Here is an 18,894-nt window from a genome sequence, read left to right as displayed (position 1 = left end):
AAGCCATAAGGGTCACTAATCTGTAGATCGTTTATTTTAGACATGTATCTAGTTATCTGTTCATTAGAAAAATGAACCGTGTAGTCCGTCGGTTGAAATTGATCCATTCTGTACACGAGTGCAGCAGTATTCAGCGGTGTTTTTTACCGACAAGATGGCGGCTGTGTACTTTCCGGTCACGTGACTGCAAGATCTCTATTGACAGCGACAAGTCATTCTACCCCTCCCCCGGAAACCCTGTTTCCGTTTCCGGTCAAGAGTACATCGTGCGCATTCTAGCTGCCGCTTCTCACCGGAGCTTTTTATTTTTTTTTTCTTTTCTTTGTGTGGTTTGATATTTGTTTGGGTGTTTTTGTCCGCCGGTTGTGGTGTAGCTCCAGACCCGGTTTTGGGCGTCGGTTCCCTCCAGGCCTTGGTTCGCCGTGGGTGATGCCTGTGGTCCTAGCTATGGACTGTGGCGAGCTCGTTGCTCATTTTGACATCGTGGTTGCCCGGCGCTCTGTGCGGCTGTGCTTTGGTGCTTGGTGTAATGTTCTGGGCGATGTTGCTTGGTGGCGTCGCAGCAGCTGTGCAGGCGGTTTGGGACATACCAGCGCTATGCGTGGCGGTGCATCTGTGCTCGCTTTGTGGATCCATGGTGTGGTGTTCCGAGTGATGTTGCGGCAGCTGTGCTGACGGTGTGGGACTTGTTTTCATGCGCCTTTTGATAAGACTGTGGCTGCTACACTATTGGAATGACAGCCTGACCTCTATTTGGTGGACTTTTTTTTTTCCTCTCCCTATAATTGTAAAGCGACCTTGGGTTTTGAGAAAGGTGCTATATAAATTGAAATTATTATTATTTAATTGTGTGCTTCCAACTTTGTGGTGAAGGCCCACATATGGGTGCGATGGTCAGGTGTCCACATACTTTTGGCCTTAGTGCGTGAGCTGCAGATATGACATGACCGTTACCTCAGACAGAAAGTAAAACCAACAGTGATCAAAGATGGGGGGTGGAATGCGGGGGTTTGTGTCAGCAATCTTCTTGATCTGGTAGGGCAGCCGTAGCACCATTTCAGTGAGTAGCTGGGAGTATGCTTCAAAAACATCAGCAGCATGACCCTGATGAGGCAACACAACAGGCTTAGTCGTTTTCCACCAAGTGCTTATGTTTTCGCACATGCGCGCACACATACACTTCACTTTACATGAACACTTAAATAACCTGCTGACTGCTCAAATCACACAATCATCGGATTATTAGAAAACAATTTGTATTACCTTGACATACTGCCTCAGGAAGAATGGGCTCATGTCAGGCGGAGAAGAGGAGGTGTGGGGTTTGAGGAGCTGACTGGCAGCTGCTGGTTCCTCCTCCCCCTGCTGGGTTTTCCAGAACTCAAGTAAAGACTTAAGCACATGCAGACAGTAGTCTATCGCTCCCAGACTCAACAGAGCAGTAGCCGTTGCATTAGAAATAAGTGAGGAAGACTGCAGAATTAAAAAAAAACAAATAAATAGTGAACATACTGCTTTTTGAAGTTGCCACTTAACAGTATGGAATAAATATTCTGAACAAGTCTAGTTTGTTGTAGATTTTGTTGTTAGGTTTCTGTTATTTAAAATCTATATGGTATATGGCTATTTACTGTAAAAACGTTGAATAGTATTTAAAAAAAAAAAAGTTTGCCAGGTTACACAAAGAACCTGAAAAGTAGCGTATAAAGGCGCGAAACCAAGCAGAATGAAATATATTATTTGTAGAAATCTGTGCTCAATCTGAAATCCAACAAAATCTGAGTTGCTCGGATACCTCAGAGGAAGGCTTGGAGCCAGACTTTGTGCGCGACATGAAGACACTCAGGAGCCTCATGATGACCAAATGCACTTCGTTCATAGGGCTGCGCTCATTCTTCTTTGAAACATCCTGAATGGAAAAGTGGAAAAGTTCATATTTAAAGCCTGGTAAAGTTTAATAAACTCAACAAAAATAAAAAACTTTACACTCGTTTCAAAGTCAATAATTTGAACATTTTGGAAAATAGGTTTGAAATAACGATTGTATTCAATTATCTTGTCATTAAAGATGCTATAGCATACAGATCGTGTTTGTCATGGAATCGGTTCCACCGGAAATGCGACGGCAATGTCCATGATCAAAAACTGAGAGTCACAACTTAATGAAATCATGTCAATATCGGGTGTGTCCTCCATGGGCGTTCACAACTGCGATACAACGTCTCCTCATGGATTGGATGATGCGTCTGAACACAGCTTGGGGAATGCGCCGCCATATTTGTACCAACATGGCACCAAGCTCCTGCAAGTTCTGTGGAGGGTTCCTTACGGTCGGCTGTGGTGCCAGTTTGATGGAGACGTGTCTGGAAATTATGGATGGTCTGTCGACCGCATCCCATAACCCTCGCAACGTCAGTGACGGATGTTCCCGTATTCAGCATGCCAATGGCACGTTCACGCTGAATGTTTGACAGTCGTGGCATTGCAAATTAACGAATAATTAACCATAAAACCTTGTTTTTCTGAGATGACACTCTACTCTGCTACCGTAAGATCAATTGCACATGTATCAATAGGTCACGTCACTTGTGTCACGTGGAAACGTGATTTTAGCGTGCAGTGCTCTCGCACGTGCTACGTAGGCCCGACCAGCAGAATGAATGTGCGACGTAATGCCCTTGACAATGCATTTAACCATAATCACAACAAGAACTCTTTCAAGAAAAGTTTCTAAACACTATTTGAAAAATAATGTGTCAAGTTTTTATTTTTGCTGAGTATATAAACTCACTAATGGCCCTTTTCCACTACCCTTTTTCAGCTCGCTTCAGCCCGACACGGCTCGCGTTTCGACTATCTAAGAACAGCACGACTCAGCTCGCTTCAGCCCTGCTCAGCCCCCAAAACTCGCACGGTTTTGGAGTGGGGCTGAAGCGAGCCAAACCGAGCTGAGTGAGGCTAGGGGCGTGAGGAGACACTCCCCTGTGCACTGATTGGTGAGGAGGAGTGTCCTCACATGCCCACACACGCCCCGCGAGCACGCTGGGATCTGTAAACACCGTAAACCCGGAAGAAGGAGAATTACGAATTACGAGAATTATGAAGCCTTATGCGCCTCGCCTCATCTATACACTCTTGCCAGTATCTGTTGGCGTTGTCGGTGACAACAAGCCACAGCACCAAGACCAGCAACACTAATGACTCCATGTCCTCCATGTTTATTGTTTACTATCCGGGTCGTGAGACTACCGCTTAAAACATCACTGATGTCACTGTTTGCGCCGCCTAACGACATCACCTGACGTCCACCCACTTTCGCTAACTCCACCCAATGTGTCCACCCACTTCCAGCCAGCACGGTTCAGCGCGGTTGTAGTCGAAATGCAACTCCAACAGCCCCACTCAGCTCGACTCAGCACGGCACGGCTCAGCCCAACTCGGCCGCGTTGGTAGTGGAAAAGCGGCATTTGTACAAATCACTTTCCGCATGAACTATGTGGAGAAAATAATTAAAAAAAAAAAAAAAAAAACACAGCACGCATGTTTGTTCTGGGGGGCAACCAACTTCTGCTGACCTTCTTGTGCATCCCAAGCTCTCCAATAAGCTGAGCCAGCAGATCATCGAGTGCTCCTTTGTCCTTTTCGTCCTCTCCATCCAGGTCAGCGGTCAGCATGAGAATCACCTGCATGTAGGGAATGGCACGTACTCCACCCACATTGTGCAGCTGAGGCAGGTGCTGCAGGAGCCGCTCTAAGAGCATTAACCGTACCATGTGCAACCTGAACAATGAGATACATACAGAATTGCCACAGATTAACTGGCGAATCAATAACTTATGTAAAATATACAGCTACCTGCTCGAAATGTGACGATCCATTACAAAGCCAGTCAGAAGTCACAATTTTGAGATACATAGAGAAACACATTGTGTGGGTGAAAAGTGTCAAATTTTAGATTTTTGCATATCAGAGTAGAACGTCTACACTTTCATGTTTTGAATGAATTTTGCAAACCTTTAAAAAACACTTATTGAGATGAGGTATTCAAATTCTGGTAGAAATTCTTATATGTTAAAAAAAAAACTTTCAGACTTTGTACCACTGATCGTGCATCTCTGAGGATAACCCTTCATGTCTGCTATCAAAATACAGTGAAGATTTCCCAATCACAAGCTACAGCATTCATTTTGACAATTTCAACGAGCGGCCAATAAAATGGTATACAACAAACTCATCTTTGTGTAAACAAAATTTCTATTATGGGATTTAATCTGCTTGTTGCTATGGCATGATCTATAAGGCGGCTTCAAACTGGCAATATAACCCATTTCTTGTATGAATCATGGTGGTAGAAATCGCAAAGCTCAAACTTAAATTGCAACGACGGTGAAAAAAAAAAAAAACCCTGAGCGATATATTTGCAGATTTCTTCGCGTAACCCTGGTAAGAGGATATTATAACTGGTATCAGTAACAAAGATGAATTTGAAGATGACTGACTCAAAGACAGATTTCCAGTTCATCATGGAAAGTGGTCCCTGTGGTGAATAAACCACTGATGCCAGTAGTGACAGACAGTGGACAGGGGAGTGAAAAACTAAAGAAACAAGAAATGAGCTTTCTAATTAGAATTATAAATCAATTGGGGGCATCGGGGCTCAGGTGGATAAGGCGCCATACCATAAATCCGGGGACCCGGGGTCGATTCCGGCCCGAGGTCATTTCCCGATCCCTCCCCGTCTCTCTCTCCCGCTCATTTCCTGTCTCTACACTGTCCAATAAAGGCGAAAAAAAGCCCCAAAAAAATATCTTAAAAAAAAAAAGAATTATAAATCAATTAGAACTATAAATGGTTCATATGCCATTTTAATATCTTAATACTTGTTTAAAAAAAGTCAAAGAAATGGTCCATTGTAAAACAGACTGTTGGAAAATAATTGTTCTGCTGTTTGGAAATTTGGAAAAATTGTTCTAATTATTGTATAAAAAGTAAATGTGAAGACTTGAATATGACTCCTTTAACTGTTTGTTCAGGTCCAAACACTAATAGGAGCCACGGGGAGGGGTCCTGCAGGTGTCCTCATCCAGCAACAACCCCCCCCCCCCCAAAAAAAAGGAAACTTGGGGGAAACACTGCATTGACCACTCGAAGATAAACTTCCCATCTTCACACCACTGCGTAATATCCTCTATGTACATCTGTGAAGCTATAATAAATGTACCCCAAATTTCATTTTAATATGCTTTGCAAAGCAGTTTATGTAGTAAATTTTGCAAGCAGATTTTTCCATTTCTGACTTTTCATAAAACGTAAAACCTGATTACACTGTGTTCCAAATTATTATGCAACAAGTGTTTTAGAGTGGTAAGGTAAGATATTTTTTGTTTGTCAGTTAAACTCATGAATGGTAATGTGTATCAGGGCTCTGTATATCACTGAAACCAACTGAAAACACCTGTGCTAATTAGTTTGGCAGGTAGAGTCCAATTAAAGGGGAAACTACTAAAGAAGGTTGTCCCATATTATTAAGCAGGCTACCATTTTCAACCAAAATGGGCAAGAAAAAGGACCTGTCGGCTGCTGAAAAGCAACAAATAGTTGAATGTTTGGGTCAAGGCATGGCAACAATCAAAATTGCCAAGAGACTTCATCGCGATCATCGCACTATCAAGAAGTATGTAGCTGACTCAGAGCACACACGTGTGCGTGCTGATAATGGAAAATCCAGGACTCTTTCCAACAGGCTAATACGTTGGATCAAAAGAGCAGCTGTAAAAATGCCCTGTCATAGCAGCAGACAAGTTTTTGAAGCTGCTGGTGCCTCCAACATGCCCCGAACAACAAGATGCAGGGTCCTCCAGGGGTTTACAGCGGTGCGTAAGCCATCGTTTCGACCTCCCCTATCCATTGGACACAAGCAGAAACGGCTCCAGTGGGCCAGGCAATACATGAAGGCTGACTTCAAAACTGTTCTGTTCACCGATGAATGTCGTGCAACCCTCGATGGTCCAGATGGATGGAGTGGTGGATGGTTGGTTGGTTGACGGCCACCCCATGCAAACAAGGCTACGGCACCAACAAGGAGGTGGTGGAGTGATGTTTTGGGCTGGAATCATGGGGAGAGAGAGATTGTCGGCCCTTTTAGGATCCCTGACGGTGTGAAGATGACATCCATAACGTATGTGGAGTTCCTCAAAGAACACTTCCTGCCATGGTTCAAAAGGAAGAATCGTGCTTTTCGAAACAAGATCATTTTCATGCATGACAATGCACCATGTCATGCTGCAAAGAATACATCTGCATCTCTGGCTGCAATGGGCATCAAAGGAGACAAACTTATGGTGTGGCCCCCATCCTCCCCTGACCTCAACCCTATTGAGAACCTTTGGAGCATCATCAAGAGAAGTGTTTATGATGGTGGGAGGCAGTTCACATCTCAACAACAGCTCTGGGAGGCTATTCTGTCCTCATGCAAGGCAGTTCCAGCAGATACTATCCAAAAATTGACAAATTCAATGGATGGAAGACTTGAGAAGGTCCTTTTCAACAAGGGGTCCTATGTTCAGATGTGACTTCATTTGTGATAATGTTTTGATTTAAATAGTGTTTGATTTCAGTTACATTTCAGCAGGGCTTTGAACCAGAATTTTTTTCCTATTGGTTCGTTCCGAACAGAAACGGAATTTTAACGTTTCCGGTTTTGGGTTCCACCATTAAATAGACGTTCCCGAACCGGTTAGAACAAAAAAATTTCGTTCCCGGAATGGTTAATTACGTTCCCTGTCAGCTGTTTAACAAATGGCTATAAAATTATGTCTCTGTCTCATCCAGCTTAAGCCAAATGTAAGCTAATTCTATTACAACCTTCATTAAATAAGACAAGAAATAATTCAAAACAATTATTATTTCAAATGTTGGCGATTTGGATTCTCAGTACGTCTTCCCATCTACACAAACAGAAAAAGTGCCAAAAATGAAAGATAATTCGTTTAGTGTGTTACCAAAGGCTAGTCAGGCCCTATAGAGGGCTACCGCATGACGTCACCGCACCGCGAGATTTTGTTAGGCGCCATATTGGAAGACCAAGTACACATCTATGCAAGTACATACATACATAAAACAAACTACACCTGAAATGTAGCCAGGGCCGGTTCTGCCCTAATCTGGACCTGGGTGCAACATCGCGCAACACCCCCCCAAAAAAAAAGTCTAAATCAGGACAACCATCACATAACTATAAACATTTTATATCAACTATTTTAACTAAATGGGCTATAATAAATAAGCCTGCAGGCAGCCACGGCGGGCTGCCTCAGAAAAGTAACCATTCAATGACACAACTGAAAGCCTGCAGCCACGGCGGGCTGCCTTAAAAAGTAACCATTTGTCCTACCTTAAAACTCGTTTTGCATTTTCTGCCTCCTTTTTTGTATTTTCGACCCTCCGTTTATTTTCTTTCCTTTTCTGAAAACCCGATTTGTGTCCAGACATTTTGTTCTGCTACCAACGAACTAACTCGTCAGGTCTCGTCTCTCGAGCCCGCGATGATTCCCGTGGGAAGGGCAACAATTGATACATTATTACAAACAGCCAATAGGGAGGTTGCAACGTTCAGGCTCTTCTTTGCTCAGACACTCAGTAATGCACTTACTCACTTATTATCACGTGGAGACATGATAGCAGTCCACCTTCCCGCTCTCTCCATTCAGTCAGCGACCGTCACACAGGAAGTGAACCCCAGCGGGTCATAGAAACTTGCGCAGGAGAAGAATGACTTTTATTTGTAGGCTACGGAAACTTTGAGGAACGAAATAAAAACCGGTATTAACCGGTTACCATTATTTTTAATAAGCGTTTCTGTTCCGGAACATAAAAAATAATAAAGTTTCTGGTTTCGTTTCTGTTCCATGTGAAATAGAAAAAGTTCCCGGTTTTCGTTCCTTGAACCGGTTCAAAGCCCTGCATTTCAGTTAGTCATGACCTGCTAATGTTTCTAATTTCACACATGACCATTTTTTGTTCTTTATGACAATAAAATGTTTGGAAACTCAACTGTGCGTAATAATTTGGAACATGCATTTTGGGTGCATTTGTGTTTTTTATTTCTTAAAAATTTACTGTTAATTGGGAGGTTCGTTCAAAAACATTTGAATTGTACTCTAATGGTTGATGACTGGAAAATCATGATGACTGCCATTAATATAGATAATTTAGGAAAATCTGAGAAAATATGATTTGCATAATAATTTGGAACACAGTGTAATTCAAATGCCCATCTCAGTGGTATATTGGTCAATACTCTTGATATATGCATCACTGGAATGCTTTATTATTATTTTTTTTTAAATGGCCCTTCATGAAAGCAATCATTTGGGGGGGGGGGGGGGGGGGGGGGGGAGACCCATGTAACTGGTTTTGTAATAGAGTGGCACACCACATTAAACAGGTCTACTGTATTTTAGTGCAGTGCTGCTTGGTGTTATACAAAGGTCAGACCTATTGCTAGTGTGAAGATCCCCCTCATTTTCTCCTTCTCCTTCAGAGCCATCTCCCTCCTGCTGGGCTGTGGTAGTGCTGATGGCTCCAGTGCTGGAGCTCACACTGCCTGGCCCTGCATGGTGACCCTCGACTGTGGTGTCCCCATAAGCGCTGCTGCGCCCAGACACTACCAAAAAAAAAAAAGGGAGGTTTTTTTTTTTAAAGCCTTGGGTTTTAACAGCAAAACTCATGGTAACAGTCATAATCCTATAATCTTAATTCGACCCAACATTAGACTACAGCCACAGAAGAGCAAAACATTCAGCCAAAATTCTAGAGATGGCTATAATGTCTGGCAGGTTTAGTTTTTCAAATGTAGAAAAGAATGATCCATTGTTTGCATTTGACTGCAATGGCAAACAGTTAACCACGTTTTTACTGTACATGGAAAGTGATTGTACAGACAAAGTGCTACAACAAAAACGAATCCTGATGCTTAATATATATATATATTAAAAAAAAAATTAATAATAATTCATGGAGTCCTGCATCACAAAATGCAGGACACTCAATTTCTTGGCACTGGCTGCTAAAAATGAAAAACTCTACCTTAAAAACGTGATGGTATGACCCTCACAAAAAATTGAACCCAAACCCTCAAATTTGTTTAACATCAAACCAATGATAGAAATCGGTGGCCAAATCCACCCACACAGATAGTTAACTAGACTGTACCCAAGAAGACTAATCGTTATAGCCAGCAAAATGTATAAACTAGGGCGGAGACTACTTAAGTAATTATCAAGCTTTAATATATCCAGCTCCTCACATTTTGCTAACCAAAGATCTCCCCTCACCGTTATGTTCTCCAGCTACTGAGTCAATGGCACTGCCTCCACTCTCAGAGCCCACACTGCCCCCGTGCTCGGCGGGAGAGGTGCGCAGCGTGGAGCCGTCTGTGGCCGCTGTGCTCCCCTCATCATCCGAGGCTGGGGCTGAAAGTATAACCAGAGCTGTTACAGGAAAAAAACAGCAGGCTTTGCAAGGGGGTTTTCTAAAAGGTACAGGCAAATATATTCAAGCAAACAGCCACTATAACAATTACAATGATGCCCCTGTTTACTATACACCCAGTTGTTGATTTATTATTAGTTGTAACTACCCTGTATCTACTTAAAGCATATACGCAGAGCCATGGCCTCACTTTCGTTTATAAACGCCTTGAGACCTCAAGAATGGCACAGGAATAGTTTTAAGCGTTAACAATAAATCTAATATAGTCATTTTTATGATTAAAGTGATTTATATAGGTAGCGGTCTGAGTGAATGACCTTGACGTCCGTGACGTCACAGCAAGAAGTCTATCGGTCTCATCGCCATTTCCGCTATACTAAAACACAGAGCTGACTGCAACTCCGATCCTCCATTTTGAGCCAATTTATCGCCATGCCACATAGATGTGTTTTTGGAGGGTGCAGCAACATGACAGAAGGTGGATTTACGTTGCATTCATGGCCCAAGAAGGTTCAAACCGCAAAGATTTGGATGCATTTTGCAAGAAATTCACGGGCACATTGGGCGGCTATGAAGTGGTCTCTCTTCTGCTCTGCACATTTTACTGAAGACTTGTGCGAGACCTCTGATCTGTTGAGGAGTGTTGGCTATAAGCCCGTATTGAAAGAGGGTGCAGTACCAACAATTAAAGAAAACTACAAGTATTTATTTTTTTTAAAAGGAAAGCGAGTTCAGTTGCACCAGTCCTCCCGGAGTGAGCCGAGGGTTGTTGCTAGAACCCAGGACGGAACGGGACATATCGCTTGGGCAGTGACCTCCCTGCGGTTGTTGCTAAAACCGGTGACATCCCGTTCCGTCCCGGGTTTTAGTAATTGCCTGAGCCGAGCAGTAATGGTGGAGTACACAGTATGAAGAAAAGTGAATGAGTGGAGCAGCCGTCTTATGTCTAAACTGGATATTGCTGCCATCTCGCCCTTACACGAAACAAACAAATGAACGGAGAACTGAACAAACAACTGAAAGTCAGACTGTTTCAAAAACAATCGGCCTTCAAGAAGCGAGAACACAGACAGTTAAGTTCCGACTCATTTGGATTTAAAAAAAAAACAAAACGTTGTTTACCTGAATTTAGATTAATACATGTAACTTGTATTGTCTAAGTTAGCGGTATAAGATTATTTAATTTGCTTCAGAATGTGATCGTCTAAGTTCATCTGATTATTTAATTAGCCTTTTACGTTTTATCAGTGAAAATGCATGCACGTACATGTATGCTGCATAAGTTATAACACCTATCCTGTTTTAATGAGAGTCAACCCACAATCAGTGAAGTCAAATCAGTCTTAGTTGAGCAAGTCGGTAACGGTATTTCTTACTTTCACCACAAATTATTTATATGACTTGGGTCTATAGTAGGGATGTTAACCGATGACCGTTTGACCAGTGGTTGACCGAATCAACGTCAACCGGTTAATTTTTTTTTGGTTGTCAGTGAAAAAAAAAAAAAATCGTTTTGAAGCTGCCGATTTTGGAGCGGAGAACCTGGAATTCTGTGTTGTAAACGCTTGGGGCATGCCATGGGTGTAAGGACAACAGCTGACAAATCAGAAACACCCATTCAGTCATGTCCCGCCCTCCCGCCCCAGTTAAAGACAGCTGACAAATCAGAAACACCCATTCAGTCATGTCCCGCCCTCCCGCCCCAGTTAAAGACAGCTGACAAATCAGAAACACCCATTCAGTCATGTCCCGCCCTCCCGCCCCAGTTAAAGACAGCTGACAAATCAGAAACACCCATTCAGTCATGTCCCGCCCCAGTTGAAAACAGCTGCCACTCGGCGAAAGAAAAAAGTGTAGACACAGGCTTTTTAGCTTACAAATTACTATTCTGTTTTTTTTTTTAATTATTATTAGAAGGCACATCAAGTTTAGTCCTGCCTTGGCCAGTGCATTCTGAAAGCATGTTTCGGTCTGTAGCCAACACTGCATGTTATTGCAGATCATATCTCTCCACACAAACTAAAGGCGCAGATGCCGACTTTTTCACGGCTTTTTCATGGACTGTAACGGCATTTGCTTATGTAGTAATTTTAATACAGAATTTACTCTGATGAAATTATTCAGACACTCCAACGCCCCCCCTAAAAAAAAGAAATCGGATCTGCACGAGCCGTGAAAAAGGCGCGCCGTTTGCATCCCTGTTTAAACTCATAGGTTAACCGACTTTAACCGGCTAATGAGGCTCGGTGGTCGGTCAAGATTTTTTTTTTTTTTAGTTTTCGCCATCCCTAGTCTATAGCTGTCAAAGGCCTCGGCCTTAAAACCGGTTCCTGCAGTGACGTCACGCACTCAGGGCTGGCTGGCTCAGCGGGGCAGCTCGAATGCCAACTTTGTGGTCGATTTTAACTCTCAAAAATATATATTTTTTTATTCCCATTTATGCAGCATACAAGGGTCAAGGATGGAGAGACTATCCACTCAGAAATGTATTTAAAAATAAAGGCTCTGCGTATCTCCTTTAAGTGTAGATACAATGTAGGTGCCTTTTGTAATTATACCATTTCCTGTCCATCAGTAGAGACCACATTCCCACCTACATGACAAGGTTTGCCTAATAAAATGGCCAATTTGTGCAGCTAAGAAAGAAGCACCCATATAAAAGGGTCTACATATGAATGTTCTAACGCAGTGCTCATAATCCGGGTCCGAGAGTAACCCTTGCCTTGCACATTTTTCCTTCCCCAAGTCATCTAGTTCAACTTAATTCATGAGCTGATGAGTTAAATCGGGGGAAAGAAAAAAAAATCTAAATGTGCAGGGCATGAGTACTCATTCAGATTATGAATTTTTTTTTCTGAGAAGCTCTGACTTTAAAATGAAGAATTTACTTTACTATGAACGTACCCAAGAAAAGCACTGCTGAGGACAAGCAGGTGCAGTTACCTGATGCAGTTGTGTCTGATAAGGTGCCTGCATCCAGAGAGGAGGAGCTTGGAGCTTGGCCAGAAAGGCCCAGACTCTGTAATCCCAGAGCACTACTGCTGCTTCCTGCAACAGCAGCATACGCAAAAAACATTTCAGAAAACAAACTGATAGCACTACGGTTACCTACTTACATTAAAGGAAAAAAATGCAATTCTTCCACCTCTTTTTTTTTTGGACAAAGAAAAGATACTGAAGACCAACTTCAAGTAAAACACAGAAATACCATCTCACATATTATACGAGGATATGAGAATTCCTATACTCCCTAAGCCTGTTTGTTGGAACAATCAGCAGCTTCAGATTTTAACCTTGCTGATCTTGTTGAAGACTGAGAGCTATGGCTAGCTCAACCATGGTCTCATCATCAGCATCAGGAGGGATGTCCAGCATTGGGGGGAAGCCCTCAGCCCCAGCTAGCAAAGCCTCTAGGGGAGATGGGTTTCCGTTGTTCACGTTCTCTGCGGTCTCCAAAACCATGGACTCGGACTGTACGGCACAGACAACCGAGCGAGAGAGAGAAGTAGAGCATTACATCATAACTGTCTTTTTCATAATGTTAATGACATTAGTAACTAGATTAACACCACATGAGGGCCAATACTTGGGCAAAACTCACCACCATCTCAAAATCTCCGTGATCCACCTCACTTTGTTCTTGGCTCTCCTGCCTGCCATTGCCTCCTCCAGTCATACCAGAGGGCTGCATTTTGTCATCAGCATCATCGTCGTCTTCATCATCTTTATCACCTGAGAGATTATAATGTAATTACTTGTATTAAAATGTTACACTGGAAGGATCCACTGCAAGCCAATAGAATAACAGCGTTCACATCACAGTAGAAAACAAGAAAGAACTCCTACAACAGCACCAATAGGCATGCCTCCACTGCTAACAAATCTAGCTGTTTCAAGTCTAGCTACTAATAAACATGCCTGAAACAAACAACACGTATGCCTTAAAACAGTGTTTCCCAACCTTTCTTGAGCCACGGCACATATTTTACATTTGAAAAATCCCACGGCACACCACCAAACAAAAATGTCACAAAAAGTATATATAAAATGAAATATAATCATCTAGTCTCAATTTACTCACAATTTACTTAGTGTGAAACCTGGGCCTGTTTAATTGAACACAAAGCTGATATACTCGCAGGACTTGAAGAAAGACATACACGAAGATCTTCCTCAACAGCTCTGAGTCACTCTCCTTTTTTAGTTTTTATAGCAGTCATGCTTGAAAAGCCCAGCTCGCATAGATAGGTTGTGGAAAATCACCTTTTTTGCTTTCTTCTGACCTCTACTCATACTAGGGCCTTCATCTGGGTCAGAATTTTCTCCAGGACCCAGTTTGGATTGTGTACTTTTTCTTTTCAAATATTTATCCATCGCCATCACCGCTGTCACACCCGAAGCATTACTAATTCTATTGTTTGAATGGCAACAGGTAGATACACAGGTTAATTAGCTACCTGCTGCCATCTAGTGGAAGAGTATTTAATTGTTCTGCCTGTCACTATACGTCGCTGGCATAGACGAACGAAGATAAATTATTTGCAGTAAATAAATAATTATTTTTGGCACAATTAAGTGAAATTGGATAATTTCCCATGGTACACCTGATGATCTCTCACGGCACACTAATGGCCCTTTTCCACTACCCTTTTTCAGCTCACTTCAGCCCGACACAGCTCGCGTTTCGACTACCAAAAACCAGCACGACTCAGCTCGCTTCAGCCCTGCTTAGCCCCTAAAACTCACACCGTTTTGGAGTGGGGCTGAAGCGAGCCAAGCCGTGCCGAGTGAGGCTGGGGGCGTGGGCAGACACTCCCCTGTGCACTGATTGGTGAGAAGGAGTGTCCTCACATGCCCCGCGAGCGCGCTGGGATCTGTAAACACCGCAAACCCGGAAGGAGAATAATTACGAATTACGAGAATTTCTGAAGCCTTATGCGCCTCGCCTCATCTATACGCTCTTGCCAGTATCTGTCCGCGTTGTCGGTGACAACAAGCCACAGCACCAAGACCAGCAACACTAACGACTCCATGTCCTCCATGTTTATTGTTTACTATTCGGGTCGTGAGACTACCGCTTAAAAGCTCACTGATGTCACTGTTTGCGCTGCTTAACGACATCACCTGACGTCCACCCACTTTCGCTAACTCCACCCAATGTGTCCACCCACTTCCAGCCAGCACAGTTCAGCGCGGTTGTAGTCGAAATGCAACTCCAACAGCCCCGCTCAGCCCAACTCAGCACGGCACGGCTCGGCTCAGCCCGACTCAGCCGCGTTTGTAGTGGAAAAGCGGCATAATGTGCCACGGCATAGTGGTTGGGAATCACTGCCTTAAAACATACATCAAATAAGAAGAAAGATCCTGATGGAAAAATTCAGACTTTTGACCCTGCTGTTTCGGACACTGTTTGGGTCAATTCCAAAATCTAATTTAATCTGCTGGTTACAGTACATCTCACACAAATGGATGATGAAGAGGAGACAACCTGGAAACAGCGTACTAGCAGTGGAAGCATGAATACAAAAAATCCTAATGACAATGGCTGCATGTTTTGAGTCTATTATGTCCCAGTTAACATCTCTGTGTATCCAAGCCTTATGCTAACTTGAGATTTTTATTAATTTAAAAAAAATAAATAAATAAAAAAGGAAAACCCCATACACCCCACCATTCCTAATACAGCACTTACCCATGGGGGTGTTGGAACGTGGAGGAGAGGGCAGTGTCACATGCCTACGTTTATTCCTGGGTCTTAGTACTCGTATCAGGGCCTGCTTGCAGGCAAAGCTCACAGACGTGTCCTGAAATGATTGTAAATATAACCATCACCTATAGAGTGCTTTGATTGTAGACAGAGCGATTTAATACGTTTCAGGTAACAAAACATGAAGTGCATCAATATCAAAATCTAGATCTTACAGGGCAGAGTAGCATCTGCATGTAGATTTTAGAGGCCACATTGATATAGTCCAGCTCACAAGCGCAATATCCATGAATGATGTCCACGAGTGCATTTACTGTGGCTTCAATATGGGTTAGACCTCAAAAAGGCCGAGAGGAAGGAAGAGGGAGGGAAAAAAAAAAAAGTTATATTGAGCAGTCTTTGCAAACATGATCTAAATATGGCCTTTAAAACAGGGATGCATCTATTTACCAGGCAAACAGGCTGGAGCAAGGAAAGCATTCTTGGGTTTGAGAGCATGGAGCTTCCAGAAGTTATTGACGAGCTGCATAATGAAACTGCAGCCTTCAGTGTCCGCTTGCTTCAGCCCATCCTCACTCAAATCTGAGAAGAGAGTTAAGGTAAGAGCACAAAAGGACAGGATAAATAACAGGAACGCTATTAAGATGTAGATGAACCCTGTGTCCGAAATCGCTCCCTACTCACTATATAGTGAGGACGCCATTTTGTAGTGCTGTCCGAAACCTTAGCGAGGATTATTTACACCCTGTATAGTGCACTCAAAGTATCCCACAATGCATCACGAAAAGTAGTGTACAACTGATGGTCACTAACCAAAGCAATATATCGTCGCTGTCGGTTCAAAACCTGCTATGTGACAATTTAGGTCAAATTGGGTTCTCCATGCTGATTGGTGGGGCGGCACGGTGGTGTAGTGGTTAGTGCTGTCGCCTCACAGCAAGAAGGTCCGGGTTCGAGCCCCGTGGCCGGCGAGGGCCTTTCTGTGCGGAGTTTGCATGTTCTCCCCGTGTCCGCGTGGGTTTCCTCCGGGTGCTCCGGTTTCCCCCACAGTCCAAAGACATGCAGGTTAGGTTAACTGGTGACTCTAAATTGACCGTAGGTGTGAATGTGAGTGTGAATGGTTGTCTGTGTCTATGTGTCAGCCCTGTGATGACCTGGCGACTTGTCCAAGGTGTGCCCCGCCTTTCGCCCGTAGTCAGCTGGGACAGGCTCCAGCTTGCCTGCGACCCTGTAGAACAGGATAAAGCGGCTAGAGATAATGAGATGAGATGCTGATTGGTCAATTTTGACCTCGTGCTTCCATTTATGCTAATTAGAAAAGCTAATAATAGAACAAGTAAACTTTTACTGGCTTCTCAGCTTATTTCAGAGTTTTATTCAGTTTTTTACGTCTCCTGTAAAAAAGGAAACGTGTCACATAGCAGGTTTTGACCTGACAGCGACGATATCCCATCATGCATTATGGTCACGCTGGAAAAATCAAATTAAAAGTCTCAAATTTTATTTAAAAGGTGTCATTCCACGACAAACCGTTTAATACTTGCTCTTTTTGAAATACCATAGGTCACTTCGAGTTGCATATGCATGCGAAAATGTTCTTCTACCCCCATTCCCTGTATTAGCCTATGAAAGAAAACAGACGGAAAAATGAGCGAATCAGAAAAAGCCCTACGAACTCGCGTCACTTCGAAAATTAGCAGCCATGGCCTCGCCCATAACCCACTGGAGGGAGCGTCACAGTGCTGTTAGCCAATCAGAAGCGATATGTTTACATGTCATGAATATTCATGAGTAAGAGCTGAAATCCTGTCGTTCTCTCCCCACCCACTCCTCCACCAAACTAGAACAGCCTGAAACAGGAGCGCCACAGCATTTTTTTTTTTTTTTTTTTTCACCAAAACCGGCTCACAGGGCATTCATTTATACTAGAGACCACCGCACAATTAATGAAAAAACGATGCAATGACCTCTTTAATAAAAGGCAGCAGCAAAGAACAAAGTATTCAGCCTTGATTAAAAACAAAAACACCCTGAAAGCTGCAGGTACTTTGTATTGATTGTAGGAAATACGCCCAGTATATGTATTTATAACAAAAATACATGCATGTATTTTATTTTGAAAACCCACCAGCCGACTGATCTGGCACGTTTTAATTGCGCGACAGTAGTGATGCAAATACCAGCACGATGGACTAGTGTCCGAAAGCGTATTTTCATTTTATCAATGAGCTCACTATATAGTAATTCCCTATAGACCCCTTTCACTGACGTCACCCGAAACCGGAAGTAAACAGACCCTGCACCATTTTGGAAGACCAACAAACTCGTGATTAGGGGGAAATAACGGCAGCGGTATGTGAACCCACGAGAATAAAGTGGAGTGGCAAACGACTTAAACAAATCTGAGCTGTTTTATTTATGATTTATTGGCCCAACAGTAGACTTGAAAGAAACCTGTGTGAGACTTGGCAAAAAACTGTGGATATAATGGATAAGTCTGTGCATGATCTGCGGACACTTTGAGGTAAGCCAACGCAAGAAATTCAGATTTAAAACATGCTAAATTGGCCCCAAGTTGATAACTGTATGAGGAGCAAGCCTCCCAGACTTCTACAATTTAATAATAATAATAATTTAGGATGGTTTGGGGCTTGCTCGCTGCTGCCAGGTTGGTTGTTGAGTAGCCTGACTGTTTTTTTTTTTTCTTGCGTGTGGTATCATTGTTGACGCGAGGTTGTTTTTTGAACATGCCAATGCAGACACGATTTCCCCTGATGAGTTATGACTTCAGACGCGATGCATGTGTGGAGTCCGCGTGATGTGCGCGTAAGATAGGCTTCTCATGTGTTTGGAGATCCGTGCTCTGAGGCAAGCGCAAGCACCCCCCCCCCAAGGGGAAAAAAGGGACCCCCCGAAAATATCGGCATAGTTCGAACACTGAGTGTAGGCACTGGGTGTAAACAACAAATAGTTTACAATGTCTGGGTAGCAAACAGATGGCAGAATTGGTGTCCGGTCCTCCTTATGTTTCCATTCTCCCTTGCCGCGAGTCTTATCATATGGGTCAAACCCATCAATCACAGCCAGTTTCTCCACGTGATGGGTTTTTTATTGTATGTGTTTTTTGTCACTTTGCTGTGCTGTAAGACAAATTGCCTTTTTTAAGGACATTAAAGCTTTCAAGTCAAGTCACATACCGTGCCCTTTCTGCAACTGGTAATGTACTCACATAACCAGAATTATCATCCATCGTGTCACTTTACTCTCGCTCGTACTTTGTTTTATATTGTGAGTGCATGTACTTGGTCTTCCAATATGGCGCCTAACAAAATCTCGCGGCGCGGTGACGTCATGTGAAAGGGGTCTATACAGGGAGTAGTGAACAAGTGAGCGATTTCAGACACAGGACTAGTGTTCACTACTCTCCATAGCACTACGATTGCTATAAAACATTAAGAGCATTCACTGTTGTGTACCGGTTTCTGGATGAGGCATCTTGGACTCTGTGAAATGCACCAGGTTGTTGGGTCTCATGATGGCAATGGAGCGGGCAGTTATCACAAGCCTCTGGAATACTTCAGGGTCCAGATCCTTGCTTTCCTTACTGCAGCTATTTAAACACTGCACTGCATTACTCAACAGAGACTGATCCTGCAAACAGAAGACTCCATGGTTAAATAGCAACCGATACTCTG

General features: G+C 43.2%; 1 protein-coding gene across 7 annotated transcripts in view; it reads right to left on the bottom strand.

Annotated features, from left to right (window-relative positions):
- ubr4 (ubiquitin protein ligase E3 component n-recognin 4) overlaps window positions 1-18,894 on the bottom strand; it is a 154,517-nt gene that overhangs the window by 51,781 nt on the left and 83,842 nt on the right. For 6 of the 7 annotated variants that reach the window (XM_060938226.1, XM_060938229.1, XM_060938231.1 and 3 more), the window contains 13 exons: window positions 18,676-18,850; window positions 15,650-15,781; window positions 15,415-15,536; window positions 15,185-15,296; window positions 13,094-13,224; window positions 12,786-12,963; window positions 12,436-12,540; window positions 9,336-9,473; window positions 8,497-8,665; window positions 3,576-3,780; window positions 1,796-1,909; window positions 1,264-1,473; window positions 955-1,104 (listed from right to left, as the gene is read on the bottom strand). In XM_060938226.1, coding sequence (XP_060794209.1) covers window positions 955-1,104; window positions 1,264-1,473; window positions 1,796-1,909; window positions 3,576-3,780; window positions 8,497-8,665; window positions 9,336-9,473; window positions 12,436-12,540; window positions 12,786-12,963; window positions 13,094-13,224; window positions 15,185-15,296; window positions 15,415-15,536; window positions 15,650-15,781; window positions 18,676-18,850 — 1,941 coding nt within the window. The remainder of the gene's footprint in view (window positions 1-954; window positions 1,105-1,263; window positions 1,474-1,795; window positions 1,910-3,575; window positions 3,781-8,496; window positions 8,666-9,335; window positions 9,474-12,435; window positions 12,541-12,785; window positions 12,964-13,093; window positions 13,225-15,184; window positions 15,297-15,414; window positions 15,537-15,649; window positions 15,782-18,675; window positions 18,851-18,894) is intronic. The other variant, XM_060938228.1, reaches the window with a different exon arrangement.

The sequence above is a fragment of the Neoarius graeffei genome, chromosome 13, assembly GCF_027579695.1.
Source record: "Neoarius graeffei isolate fNeoGra1 chromosome 13, fNeoGra1.pri, whole genome shotgun sequence".
NCBI lineage: Eukaryota > Metazoa > Chordata > Actinopteri > Siluriformes > Ariidae > Neoarius > Neoarius graeffei.
Note: the sequence above shows the minus strand (reverse complement) of the source record. Positions and strands in the feature narration are given on the sequence as shown.